We start from the raw sequence: 14,425 nt of genomic DNA on the forward strand, positions 1-14,425 counted from the left end.
TTTTAAAACTTATTAATTCTGGACAAGTAGAGATACCTTTAAATTAAGAAGTACTTCAGGCTGACATTTAATTATGTAATAAGAAGGAGAGGAAATGTGTAATAAAACAAAGTAAGAGTAATTGTAATATGGATTATTGAAAAGAGCATGAAGATTGAAATTGTTATTGGGCTGAGCAAAGACCGCACCATACAACTATGCCGTGTTCTGTATTTTCTATTTCAGCAGTTAGAGTAGTCCTTCGCATTGGTTTTTTTGCACTGAACCTCAGTGTGTGAGACTGTGGTCTGTCTCTGTCTGCAGCTGGCTGCAGTCTTTCTTGTTGTCTCCCCCGCCCCTTCACTTTGAGAGTCAGTTATCTTTCCTGTCCTGAGTGTTTGTATTTTGAGTGGGATGAGTGTGTATGAAAGGTGTACATTCTTGTGGTGTTTTTTTCTTGTTTTATTAATCTGTGCAGCATTCCTTCATTCTTTCTTTCCAGATCTAGGAAAAGGACAAATAGGCAAATGTATACACCTGTGGAAAAGCTAATGGTAATCACCAAGCCACTAATGCCTAGGATATTAGTCAAACCCAGTGAAAAACTAAGGTTAACAAAAGAGAACCTGAAGCACAGGAAATGAGATTTTAAAACATGAGAGAGAGAGAGAGAGAGAGAGAGAGACTCTTCTGAAGACATTAAACTAGGTTAGGAAGTTCTGATTCTGAGATGGCTAATGAGCCTCATATTATTGTGAACTAAAATCCTTATGCTGTTATTTACAGTAATTTTTATTATGTGTTTGTTTTCCCCAAGGTGAGAAAGAACCTAATCAATTATACTTTTTTTTATCCTGTCTAGACTGGATAAACCATTTTCTTCATAAGATGACTCAGCCACTTAGTCTCTATGACACAATGGTATGTGGTTGTTGTATAACTACTTCACCCACAGGGAAGAGAGAGAAACTTGTTACAATTAGTTTAGTGTATTCTCCACATTTAAAGCAACAACTGACAAACACAATTATAAAATATTGTTATGGCAAGCGTCACCAGGTGGCACTGTTACATATAGTCTTCCACATTCTTTTTCTTACTGTGCAAGCAAGTGTTCAGTCTTGGGAAGATATGCTGTGGTGAGGGTGTTGTTAGTAGCAGTTAGAGGGAGCTATGTGCAAACAAGAAGAAAGTTTGCTCTCTGCATTGGTCTCTGATTACAGTCAATTCTTGAGGCAGACTTCCTCTCTGGGAATTGAACATTGGTGTTAGGATGAGATTCCTGATAGAAGAGATTACCCTGCATGCGATTTGCCTACCTCTGTTCTAGGACTTGTCAAGTTACAATTAGAATATAATCAGACTCAGCATTATTGATTTCTCCTCCACTGGAAAATCTATCTCTAAGGCCCCGGACATCAGTAACTGCTTGGCAGAAGGGCAGTGCTGGTGTCAGAATGTGATGCTGATGTTGGAAGAAGGGGCAACAGTATCAAGGATGTTTCATTCTGATTGAAGTCTTCATTCTCTTTCATGAGGCCATTTCCATATAGGGGAATGGAGTCTTTCAGTTTCAATGTGCAGTTTCCTTTGAATTCTTCCAGGGAGCAAGGAGAGGATCGGGGAGTTGGGTTTAGTGAAAAGGGTCGATTTGCCCTGGAGGTTAGGGGATTAACCTCTTAAAGGTGCAGCTGTTAATGAATGACAAGAGGCAAATAGCCTTTGTGCAAACTGATCCTGGCCTCCGTGCTATTGCCTATCCTTCTGGCTTCCTGCAACCCCCTGACAGCTCTTCTTTGTAGCCAGGGCTCCAGCCTCTTGGAAATGACTGCCTCTGAACTCCTACCTGGGGGGAGTTCCACAGCTTGATGCAGGAAGAATCATACATTAGGTAAAGTTTTGGGATTAATGTCTCTGTTTCTTTTGACAGTTTTTTTTGTATGTTTTTCTTCCTTTGTTATGTAAATGCTTCTATTTATACTGCTATATGGAGTTTCTTATGTATACTACCCAGTGAGTGTTTTACTTCATGTGTGCGTAGAAATGTTCACAGCTTATTTTGGACCACATCCAGTACGTCAAATTATAAGAAAGAGGTAAGGGAGAGAATAAACAAAATGAGCTAACATAAATGAAATCCTCCGGTGTTAACATACTGTCATCTAGGATAAAATTCTGGCCCATTGCAATGACAAATCTCCTGTTGACTTCAGTGGGGCCAAGATTTCACCCCTCAGGTTTACAGAAGGAGACTGGTAGTCGGGGCTGCTGTGCGCTGTACCTGACGCTCACTCTATCTCCTTGGGAAAGCTACTCAGTGACACATTTTCAAAAGTTCTCTCTAGTTCTGAGTTTCTCAAAGCACCTTTGAAAATCAGGGTGTCTAACTGTGGGCACCTAAAATGAGAAAGCCCTTTTGAAAATGGGGGTCTTTCTGACTCAGTTTGCCTGCTTGTATAATAGGGATGACACCTCACTTGGATATTGTGCATATTAGTGTAGTGCTATTTCTAAAGCACGTTGAGCTCTTCTTCTACTAAAAGGTTTTCTATTGAGGTAAAGTATTATTGTTACTAATATTTATTATGTGGATGATGATGACAGCAAAATTGGCAGAAATTGATTATCTTGTGAGTGAAGCCTTTTTTTGTTCACTCCCTCTCACATTTGATCTGAAACTTCCTACCCTTCCTGAGAGCCCCCTTTCATCAGTCCCTCCCTAAAGTTGCCCTTTGTGTCGGGATTGGTGCTAGTAGTTTTTGTTTTTGTTAGAGTGATTGGGAATTTTTTGATAAAATGGGTTGGAGTTAGTCAGAAAATTCTGATTTTTTTTTTTAAATCAAAATGTTTGGCAGAAACATCTGTTCTGACCAAATTCCATCTGGAAGGTTTCTCAGGTCCAGAGTGGAATAAAGAGAGACACCCACTCACCCTCCCACATCCCAAATGAATGTCCTAATTACTGGGTGGTTGGCTGTTTTGGGGGAGGTGCCCTAGACACCAGTGGTTGGCTGTTTTGCAGGGGATATCCTGGCCACCAGGTGTTTGGCTCTCTTGATGGGGCAGGCATCCTGGCCATTGGGCAGTTGGCTGTTTTTTCATGTGGGGGGATCCTGGCCATCAGATAGTTGGCGTTTTGGAGAGGGCACCCTGGCAACTGGGCAGTGGGCAGTTTTGGGGCCTGTATTCACACCCTGCATACTATTGTAATAATTTTATACAAGGCATGTCTTAAGAGGTATCATTTTAAAATGCCTAACTTGCTGATCAGTAATATCATGATAAAATGCATGTAGCAACATTATATGTAAAGTTATGAACATAAGTTGAAATCAGGACTATAGTGTGTTTCCCAGATAAATCTGGGGAGTGGCTAAACCTGTTTCTCAAAGGGAAAGTTGACGCCCCAGCTAGGTGACAACAAAGCAGACAGGTCATCACCTATCTAGTGACCATTCTTTGGCAAGAAAGGGGATCAGTGATAAAGAGATCTGTAACTTAGCAAAGAAATAGTATGAGGACTCTTCCTCCACCAGATCCCCTGTCTTTTGGATCCCAGCTGGAAATGCTTTTCAAAGAGACTGAAACCATAAAAAGGAGGGGCAAACACCCCAAGGCCACTTCCTCTCCCTGCCCATTTCATTATGTGCACCTGAGAAGACAAAGGAAACAGTCATTGGACTCTGGGGGAGGGGTCCTGATCTGCAGAATTTGGTCAATAATGCTGTTGGAAGCGTTTGGTGAGAAACTTTGTTTGAATCTAATATAATTTGTTAAATTAGGCACTAGAAAGCATTTTTATCTTTATTGTCTTGTAACCATTTCTGACTTCTATGCTTCATTACTTGTACTCACTTAAAATTTCTCTTTGTAGTTAAGCAACTTGTTTTGTTATTTCATCTAATCCAGTGTGTCCAAGTTGAAGTCTCTGAGTAACTCCACTTAGCGTGGCAAATTGTGTGTATACTATTCCTTTAAAGGAATAACAGACAATGTATTTGGACTGTCCAGGATAGGGCTATGCAATACAAGATATACATTTCTGGGTGGGAAATCTAGGACTGGGAGTGGGTTGCAGGCACCCTGCAGTATAACCAAGGTTGGTGAAAGTCAGTGTTACTGGCAGGCTGCAGTTACATAAAAACATCTGGGAGTGACCTGCATGCTGTTGGCTTTTTGGGAGAGGTCCAGGTTGGGAGCTACAACAGTAAGGAACCTGAGGTTGCAGGGCAAGGACGACACAGTCCCCTTCCCCACTAGTCTGGATGACATGTCACAGGGAACCCTGTCCACCAGACAGTTGGCTGTTTTGGGGTGGTGCCCTAGCCTTTGGGCGGTTGGCTGTTTTGGGGTGGCATTTTGGCCAGTGGGTGGCTGGTTGTCTTGTGGGATGCCTTGGCCACTGCATAGTTGGCTATTTTGGGGTGGGCATCCTGGCCATTGGGTGGTTGGCTGTTTGGGGGTGCCCTGGCCATCGGGCAGTTGGCTGTTTTGGGGGGTGGCTGCTCTCTCCTTTTTTTTTTTTTGGTGAAAAATGTCCAAGTCTTGTTTTTGTTCTGATGCCCAAGGGCACCTTGACACTTGTTGTGAGCGGGGATTGCGGGTTTCCGGCCTGCCTGAGCTGTGATGGCTCCCCGCGTGTCAGCTCGGGGGCTTTAAACTTCCTAGGACTTTGGGCAGGCGCTGCCGCTGTCCGCGGCTGGTGGTACTGAAGGTGTGTGTGCGGGGGTGGGGGAGGCGGAGGAGACCCCCTGCGGGTGGAAACTACAACTCCCGGCAGACAACTCCGGCTGGGGCGCGCGGCAGCCGGGGGCTGGCGTCCGGGGAGCGGCGAGGGGCTTCCCGCGCTGCACGTGCTCCCTCTGGTGGGTGTGGAGAGCCGGGGAGGGGGAGGCCGGGGCCGCGTTGCCCGCCAGTGGCTCTGTCTCCGCTCCCGCTGCTGCACTCTTGTGTTCAGTCCCTGCCTCTGACTCGCTCTCGCTTCCAGCCAGCCCCGCGCACGGAGGCGGGCACAGCCCAGCCAGCCGGGGACGGTGCCCGGCTCGGAGCCGCGGCTGCACCTGAGCGCGGCACGCCGGGTGTGTGAGAGGAGCCGGGGTGTGGGGTGGAGGGGGCCCCTCCACAAAGAGGCTCAGTCCTGCTTAGCAGCGGCTCCCTCTGGTCCAGAGAGCGGGGCGTGGGGGGGGAGGGGGTGAGCTCCAAACTGCGGCCACTCGGTGGGCTGTGACCAGCCCTTGCCGCTGGGAAGGAGGCGAGGCGGGGGCAGCGGCAACCCGCCCCTCGCTCCATGGCCGCCCAGTGAGCAGGAGTGGGGGCACGGCAGCCGCGGCTCTGGAGCTGGCGCGGCGCGGAGAAGCAGCGAGCCAGCCCCGGCAGCAGCAGCCGCAGCCGCCGCCGCCCGCGCGGAAGTGTCGCCCGGCCGGCCGCGCGGCGCAGCATGCGCCCGGCTGCCTTCTGATGCCCAGCCCCGCCGCGATGATCTCCCCGGAGCAGCCGCCGCAGCCCAGCCGTGTTGTGGCCACCATCGAGAACCTGCCGGCGGAGGGCGGCGCCGGTGGCAGCGGCAGGAGCAGCATCTCCGCCTCCTCCTCCCCCGGCGTGCGCCAGCGGCTCCGCAAAGTGCTGAACAGGTGAGGAGGGGAGCGGCTGGCCCCGAGCGGCGGCGGCGGCCGGGGGCGGAGGGGAAGGGGGGGGACGGACGGACCGGGAAGCTCCCCATCGCCTGCGCTGCAAACAGCGCCGCTAGGGGGCTCGGATCCCCATGCCCGGCGTCGCCTGTCCGTCCCCCCGGCCGTGGGGTGGGAGCCGGGGTGCGCAGTTCACCGCCTATTCCCCCCTCCCAGCCCGGAGAGCCGCTGAGAACATTTGCTCCCGCAGCTTTGCCCCTAGCAGCGGAAGAGGGAGCGGTCTGGGCGCTAAAGGCTTTTTAAACAGCAGGGCTGCCCGCCCGTCCCGGGAAGCCCCCTCACTGTGCGGGCAGGTGCCACACATGTCTGGGGCTCACCGCCAAGTCCTGCAGCCACACGGGCAGGGGGATCGAGGCGCCCCAAAGAGACACACAAATGTTAAGAAGAGAGAGAGAGGAGCTGGTGGAAGTGGCGTTGTCCCCCCCAGGGTGTAGCGGGGAAAGCACCCGGGCTACGAACCCGCTGCTCCTCCGGGCTCTCTGTCCACACAGAACCGCTTGGAAAAACCAGGGGGCTCTGCACCGTGCACCGGCTAACCCTGGACTCGCTTTTCCCACTCCCGCTCCCTTCTGAGCAGGAAGAAGCTAATGTTAACATAGACAGTGACTCCATCAGGGGGAGCACTCCATAAAATAAGCCTCCCAGGGCTTAATTGTTGTTTGTACACGGTGAATACGAGAGTAACTCTCCACAAGAAATAACACTCGGCTCCATGTTATACATTCTGCCGTTTTGATTTTTAATGGAGAAATCCCTAAGGAATGACACCAGGTTAGCTGAGTGTAGCTATGAGCTTGAATTGGGCGGATATAGCAACAGAGCTGTAAAATTGTCAATAGCTGAGGTGATCTGGCTAGTCATTATTTGTGTGTGGATTTATTGTGCGTGTGAGTGTGTGCACATCTAATATCACCAACAAACAAAATCTAATGCCTCCGGAGATTTTAAATGGGTCTGGATTAGTTACTTAAACCACTTTGCATGGTCAAGATACGTGCTCTGACATCAGAAGTGAAGTGTTGGTTAGCTACTAATGGGCAGATTTGCTTGTGCATGTGGTTCAGAATTGTGCACGCTGAGACATTATGGCTGGAAGAAGAATGGGTTAGATGATGCACCAAATGTAGAATGAATCCAGTGAAACACTAGATCGATTTATTTAATTTCTGTGTTCTCTCTTTACGAATTACTTGTTTCTTCTACCTTGGATATGATCAAATCTGGTATTTAAATAATCCAAAGCGATGGCTGTGGTTACATTTCCCCATAAGAAGGGGAGAGAAATAATTCAGCAGCACTCCTTGCTAGCAGGCGATCTGAAGCTATCCGTTTTGCATATGCAATTTTACTTGCCCTACTGGGCAACTGCAGCACTGCTGACACCTGAGGGTGTATGAAGAGGGGTGTCAAAGTTATCTGCCACCAGGGCCATTGAAGACAACATTGTTCACTTGGCGGGCCGCACTGTAAAAAAAAAAAAGGATCATATTAAAGGGGCAGCACAACGGCACAGCGTGTAGCGCTCACAGCTCCAGCCTTGGGGATTCAAACCCTGATCCCGGCTCTCTGCGTGAAGTTTAAGCCTCTCTGCTGAAGCATGGGTGGGTGGGGAGGGGCCGGGTGCAGGCGGCCCCCCAGCTGGGGTGGACCGCCCAACCTGGGGCCGAGTGGCTCGGCGCTGCGCTGCTGGGCCTGGGAGGGGAGCGCTCGGGCTGGCGGCGCTCAGGGAGCTGGGGCGGGCTGGCCAGCTCGGGTCCGGGTTGGGTCCACGCCGGTTCTGGGACAGGCCGGGCTGGCACGCTGGCAGCGGGGGGCGGTGCTGGGGCGGAGGGTGGCAGCCTGGGGCCAGGCCGGATTGGGAAGGGGTGGGTGCGGGCTTCGGGAACGCTCAGGCCGCCCGGCACTGGGGCCACACAGCTGGCTTGGCTGCTACTTAGCCGCCTGGGGCGGGGCCGGCAGCGAGCCGTCCGTGATGTACATTATTTGTTAAAAAGACGGCTTGGGGTGCGCGGGCTACACAAATGAACCCTGTGGGTTGCTGTATGACAGCTGTGCACTGTATGAATGTTCACATCTCACTTTACAACCACATTGGGACACGTGCAACGTGGGTAAACGCCTAAGAAAACACCCAATCCCATCTCCTGAATATACTGCTTTTGGAGATGGAGTGCCTTTGCTCTTCCAAGCTTTTAAAAATGTGGACGGGATGACTTGCCATCAATCCTGAAGGTATTTGTCTGATTTTTCAGGGAACACAGCCATTACTTTTGATTAATTAACTCTGATAATTCTAGGAGGATCTTAAAAGCATTTCTTAGGGAGAAAATATATTTGTACTTACATATTGAAGCATGTAGAGAGAGGATTGAAGAACAGTTGAAACAAATAGACCTTTATCTGCACAGACTCAGAGAGACAATGCCACATTCTCCAAATGCCTCAACCCATCTGAACCATGATGGTTGTGTTATATGGGCAGTAGGCGCACAGGAGAACTCTGCACCCCTTTTTGATAGATCTGGGCTCTTTGGTAACTCTGCATAAGCCACTGCAGATGGGAATTTGCGAGGGGAGGGAAGCAATGAAGGTGTGTGGGTGTGACCAGTGCAAAACTTTATTCTCAAAAAAAAAAAAAAAAAAAAAAAAATCTCCAGGTCACAATATGTCTGAGGGAGACAGAAACCCCCTCTCCCCACCCAAATAGCCGTAATCTGGTAGCTAGTATACTCATCTCATTTGGACAGGAACTTGAACTCTTACTACCACACTATAGATTCAGTCTGGCTGGTTATGAATATTTAATTGTTTATATAAAGTAGGACAGCTCCAGTAGGAGAGATTGAGTGAGAAAGGAAGAGCCTTCAGACAAACCAATAGCTTGGTGGTCAGGACACTTGCCTGGAAGGTGAGGTTTACGGGAATTACTTTGAACATAAATGCTGAGCAAATCTTGAACCCAAGTCTCCTACATCCCCACTGAGTGATCTTACCACCAGCCTATTTACTATTCTGGTGTGAGGGGGATCTCTTGTTTTTTCATGAAAAATTTCAAAAGATCTCCTTTTTCATTCCAATATGCAATGTGAACAGATTTTGAAATCTTGATGTTTTTCATGAAATGGATTTGTTGTTTTTTGACCAGCCCTAGTGACAAGTGGGTCAGTTACACAGGCCACATGCACCCCTATTTCAGCCTAGGCACAGATATAGTGGCCACAAAAAGGGCTTCAAAGTGGCCTCTGCTCAGCCCGTGACCATGAGATACTGGATTTGTTCTTCCATCCCATATAGTTTTTTCTGCTCACATATGGGCTTTGTATATGTGAATCTTGCCCATTAGTGCATTTCTCAAGGGCCAAATCAATATTTTATTTATTTTAATTTATACCTAAATAAAATGACAATATACTAACACTTCTGACATTATTTTAAAACACAGTCTATACAAAAAATTTAAAGGTTATTGTCTCTGTGGAGGTCAAAGATAGCCTTGTTTTAGCTTAGAAGAATTCTTTGCTCCATTCTGCAGCATCAATGCAAATTTTACCTGGGTTTTAATCACTGTTTAAACAGGAAAAAATTAAGGGCTCAGTCCTCTATTATGTCATGGCGCTCATGCAAATGTCTCTGCATGAAACCTAACAAAGCATTTGTGTTTTCATTTGCTATGAAAAGTAAAATGCAAATGTAGAAAGGGAAGGAGGGAATACAAATATCAAAACCAGAAGCCAGTACCACTGGCTCTGCATCAATAAATTTTACTCTGTTGGAAAAGTGGTGCCCACTGTATTTTATCTGTGCTTTTTATCTACCATTTGTTTGGGACATTTGTGAAAGGTTATTTATTTGAACTTACTTGGGCTGGACTTCTCTTTCCTGCTTAGAGAAGTCTCCTAAAACAAATAAAATAACAGGCTGGCACCAGCTGAGTTTGCAAAAAACTTATTTGCAGTCTGGAATTGGCCTGGTTAGAGAGGAAACTGCCAGCAGGGGAAGGGCACCCTTAGCAGCTGTGCATCTTCTCTCTCTCTCATTCACACACGCATTCAGTCACCTGGTGAATCCTGAATTGTTTTCCAAGGTTTCTTTTAAAATTGCTTTACAAGCTGCGGAAGCAGATGGAGGAAAGGTTGGAAGGTGAAGTTGAAACATTCACCCAGTAGGTTTCAAGATTAGAAGGCAATGTGGACACTGGAAGAAAATCTCTAAACTGTTAAAGAGGAAAGTGATGTATTGAAAACAGGATTGGATGGCTTTAAAAATCTATTTCAATGATCCCTGAGGGTGCCTTCCTCAGTGAAAGATGGACAATAACAGAAAACTAAAGTAAAATTAAAAATTGGAGGGTGCTCAGCATAAAAGAGGGATCACAGAGGATGGAAACAGGTAATGGAAGGTGGGGTTTACTAGAATTACTTTGAACATAAATTCTGAGCAGCCATAAATGTTGAAAATGATCTACCATATTCTGAACAACCTCCCTGTTACTTTTAAAGCAGTGGTATCCAGTGAGAGTGGCCCTCAAGGCACTAGTGTTAAGGGGGGAAATTGCAGTGGCGTACTGAAGGAGGGGATGGGGTGGCCAGGCCCCTGGGCACCAGCCTGCAGGGGGGCAATGGGCTGGCACTTCATGAAGCGCAGGGGGTGAGGGGCGCAGGAGGCTCTGAGGGACCGGGGGGGAGGCTGCCCCCGTCTGAGCCAGTACTGGGCTGCGGAGTTGCAGCGGGAGAGGCGGGTGCGGGGAGGGGAAGCAGTGGAGCCAAGCCTGCATTTGCGCCCTCCCGCACCTCATGCCCCCCCTGCAGGTACAGACCCCCCTTCCCCAGGGCAGCTGGGGGGCAGCGCTGGGGCCCCTCCTGCCCTATGTGGGGGGGCATGAAGCAGGGGGTGAAAATGTAGGCTTTCGTCCCCAGGCGCCAGAGACCCTCCGTACGCCACTGGGAAATTGTTTGATCCTGAATTGAAAATGTGTTCCTGAGACATGTCCTGCAACTTTTAAACTGAAGTGTTTGAATTGGGCCCATTGCTCTGAGGATGTAGGGGGATATTCCATCCCCCACCATCTTCCATGCTTGTCTTGCAACCCTAAGAGTAGTTTTCATGTGAGCTGAGAGAGTTCTGAGCAGCTGCTGTTCCTTTCCTGCTACAGCTGCTCAGCAGCTCCCCTGCTGACCACATGGTGCATTGAAGGAGAGGAAGGAGGGTAGTTCCAGCTGTTCCATTGCTTTCTTTCCCTTTTGGCTGTGGAATCCAGGACTGGAACTCAACTAATTCTCTGCCGGATCCTAGAGGACCACCTAGTAAACAAGTACTCCCCTCTCCCATATAACCATCCAGGGCAGCACAGGAGAGGAGGAGGAAACATTATAATGCCCACAATTCAAAAAGGATGTTGAAAAATAGGAGAAGGTTCAGAGGAGAGCCACAGGAATAATTAAAAGATTGGAAAACATGCCTTCTAGTGATAGACTCCAGGAGCTCAATCTATTTAACTTAACAAAGAGAAGGTTAAGGGATAACTTGATTAGAGGTGTATATAGTCCTCCAACATGGGACTTGTGGGTTGTCACCACTCCTTTTGTACCATCTGAGTTGTGTAAAAGGAGCATAGCAGGACAGAGAATCTCCCTGAAAGCACTGATTGGTGCTCTTTGACCTTTTTGAAATATGTTTCAACCTCAGGCTGAAAAGGGGGAAACCACAGCCTTAGAAGAGTTAAAGAGAGGATAAACATTACTGAAAGATGGACATTTATTGTTTGGTTGTCCCCTTGAGGGATTCAGATGAAGTATTTACTGAAATGATGATCAAAAACTGAAATCTCTGTTTTTCTCTATATAGCCACATTACTCCGGCCTCTCTATTCCGACACAGAACCAGATGAATGGGTGAAAGTTGGACATTTTGAAAAAACAATTAATATGTAGGTTATGATAGAGGTCTATACAATCATGAATGATGTGGGAAAAATTAATAGAGAAATCTTATTTATGCTTTCACACAATACAAAAACCAGGGGTCACCTGATGAAGTTAATAGGCAGCAGGTTTAATATAAACAAGATAAAGTAATTTTCATACAATGCATTAACCTTTGGAAGTCATTCTCATGGGATGTTGTGATGGCTAAAAGTATAACTGGATTCAAAAAGGAACTGGATAAGTTCATGGAGGATAGGTCCATCAATGGCTGTTAGCCATGATAGTCAGGGATGCAAGCCCATGCTAAGTGTGACTCTAAACCTTTGACTACCGAAAGCTGGGAGTGGAAGACGGGTGGACCACTCCATAATTGTCCTGTTCTATACACCGCTCTGAAACTCTGGTACAGGCCACTGTTGGGGCAAGATAGACCATTGTCTGATCCATTATAGTAGCTTTTATGTTCTTACATTATGTTCTTATGTTTGGTGCTGAACCAATGGTATTTTATTCAAACAAAGTCATTCTGGGCAGTATAAAGTACAATAGCAAAACCAAAACACTCTGCATTCCAGAGTGACACCCAAGCACCACCCTGGTGGGTATTGGATGATGGTGTTACAGTTTCATTTGAGAAGGACATGTAATAAAAACTTATTTTCTTTTAAGGCTTAATATATTTCCCTCTCTTGCTTCTGCATCTATTCTGACCTGACTTGTGAAGCTTATTTTTATTTTTCTCAATCTTTTAATTGAGGTATATAATAATTTTTTTGTTTATAGAACTTAACCAGGAGATAATAAAAATAATAAATAACAAGATACTCCAAAGACAGACAAGGTGGGTGAGGTAATATCTTTTATTGGATTATCTTCTGTTGATGGTGAAAAGGACAAACTTTCAAGATTCACAGACCTCTGAGGTCCCTGAGGAAGAGCTCTGTGTAGTTCAAAAGCTTATCTCTTCCACCAACAGAAGTCGATTCAATAAAATATATTAGCTCACCCACCTTGTGTGTCTCTGGAGTATCTTGTTGCTTATTATTTTTACTATCTCCAGGTTAAGTTCTATAAACAAAAATATCATCCTAGGACCAACATGGCTACAACAACACTGCAAGATACTCCAAGTAAATTTTCAATGTTATATGAAACTTTCTGATCAAGCTAGACCTATCTTGTGTATATGTTTCTTGTTTTACTCTCTTCCATCTCTTGGTACTTTCACAAATGAATAATGCTTCAGAATCTAACAGTGGTGTATCTTTCTGTTTCAAGGCTCTCTGGTACTCCTTTTAACTTTCTCTTTTTAGTTCTATGGTTTTTAAAGTTTCCTAAAAGTCATTTTGTAAGGTTAAAGAGACACCATCAAAATGAAACCAAAAATTGGGTTGAGACTAATTTAGGCACTCCACCTGCCCCTGAATCCTGTGCCATTTACTGTGTTTTTACAGTGGTGAGGTAGGACTCATGATGGCCGTCTGCACATGAGTGCATTTCATGCTTACAGAAGAAACCGTGACCTTTATTAGGAGAATGAGAAAATGAAATTGTATTAAAGAGGATAATTCATATAGGCTAGAAAAGAACTAATTACATTGCCAAAATAAGTACATAAGTCTGTACATAAGTTCTGTTTTGATACTTCTTGTTAAGAAATACAGCTGTCTGGGTACAGTCTGAGCAAAATCCTGCTTCCTTTAATATATAATGGACCCAATTCATTCCTTGTCTTAGAATCAAGGAAGTAGTTGGCACAATACTGTTACAACTTTGAACCTGGACTATATGCCAAGATATGCCAAGACTCTCGAGATGAGGGCATGAAATGTTACGTGCCCCTACAACTACATTGCAAGCCACAAAAACTGTATCCCCAGAAAAATAATCTTCTAAAAATGCATATTCTTATGATAAATTAGTGATGATTTATGTATTTAGAAATAATAAAACCAAGGCAATTTATTTCACTGCCCCAAAGCAGTAACATCATTTAGTTGACTATTTAGAGAGACAAACAACAATCCAAATAATTTATGGCATTTCTGCTTTAATGAAAAACAACTTGGAGATCAAATATAGTCCTCTTTGGAATCCCTAAAGAACTAAGCTTTTTGTTCAACACAAAAGAATTAGTTTTCTTTGGGATTTTTATTTTTAAAAGAGGCAAACAGCTATTAAAGTCTGCCTAGAATAAGGGCAGATTAAGAATGGATCTGAGGCCTTTTCACATAGCATTTGCTTCACCTTTAGAAAAAATATTCAGTAGTGTCACCATGCAGCCAAAGAAAATGCACATTTTGGATCAAAGATAAAGCAAACATTTGCTCTTTTGCAGACTTTTTAATTATATTGTTCCTCAGGGATGAAACTTGCACCTGACCATTACAGATGTGAGCTCTGTGTATCTGGATGGGTGGGTAATTTGGGGAATGCTTGCTGTGCTGTAGAAACAGCAGTTCCTGATTTAGTGTCCGAGACTGACCATTTAAAAAACAATATTTGGCTGTTAGTTTTATTTCTTGGACTTGTGCCGCCGTCTCCCACTACCCAGATGTAATGACTGGGGGGAAAAATAGTTAGATCTTGAAAAGTGGACCAGTGGAAAACATATCTGATAAAAAATTCTCTACTGTTCCCTATTCCCATTATTTCACCTGTAGCCATCATTTTGAAAGCAAATCATCCCCCTGGGTAAGATACAATTCCCAGTGATTTGTGCTGCAATAAGAGAAATATGTAGCTGTTAGTATAATATTAGTCTCTTTTTTCCCTCCAAAAAGGGTACTTCAATATGTCTGAGTTTATTGGAATGCAACCAGGTATCTCTAAATA

The 14,425-nt window shown here is 45.7% G+C and overlaps 1 protein-coding gene across 1 annotated transcript in view; it reads left to right on the top strand.

The window, feature by feature from the left end:
- The first annotated feature begins 5,251 nt into the window (after positions 1 to 5,251).
- Positions 5,252 to 14,425, top strand: part of SLC35F1 (solute carrier family 35 member F1) — a 339,461-nt gene continuing 330,287 nt past the window's right edge. The window contains exon 1 of the mRNA XM_067546648.1: positions 5,252 to 5,609. Coding sequence (XP_067402749.1) covers positions 5,437 to 5,609 — 173 coding nt within the window. The 5' untranslated portion in view covers positions 5,252 to 5,436. The remainder of the gene's footprint in view (positions 5,610 to 14,425) is intronic.

The sequence above is a fragment of the Emydura macquarii genome, unplaced genomic scaffold, assembly GCF_026122565.2.
Source record: "Emydura macquarii macquarii isolate MOO-44397 ecotype Brisbane River unplaced genomic scaffold, CSIRO-AGI_Emac_v2 contig_1146, whole genome shotgun sequence".
NCBI lineage: Eukaryota > Metazoa > Chordata > Testudines > Chelidae > Emydura > Emydura macquarii.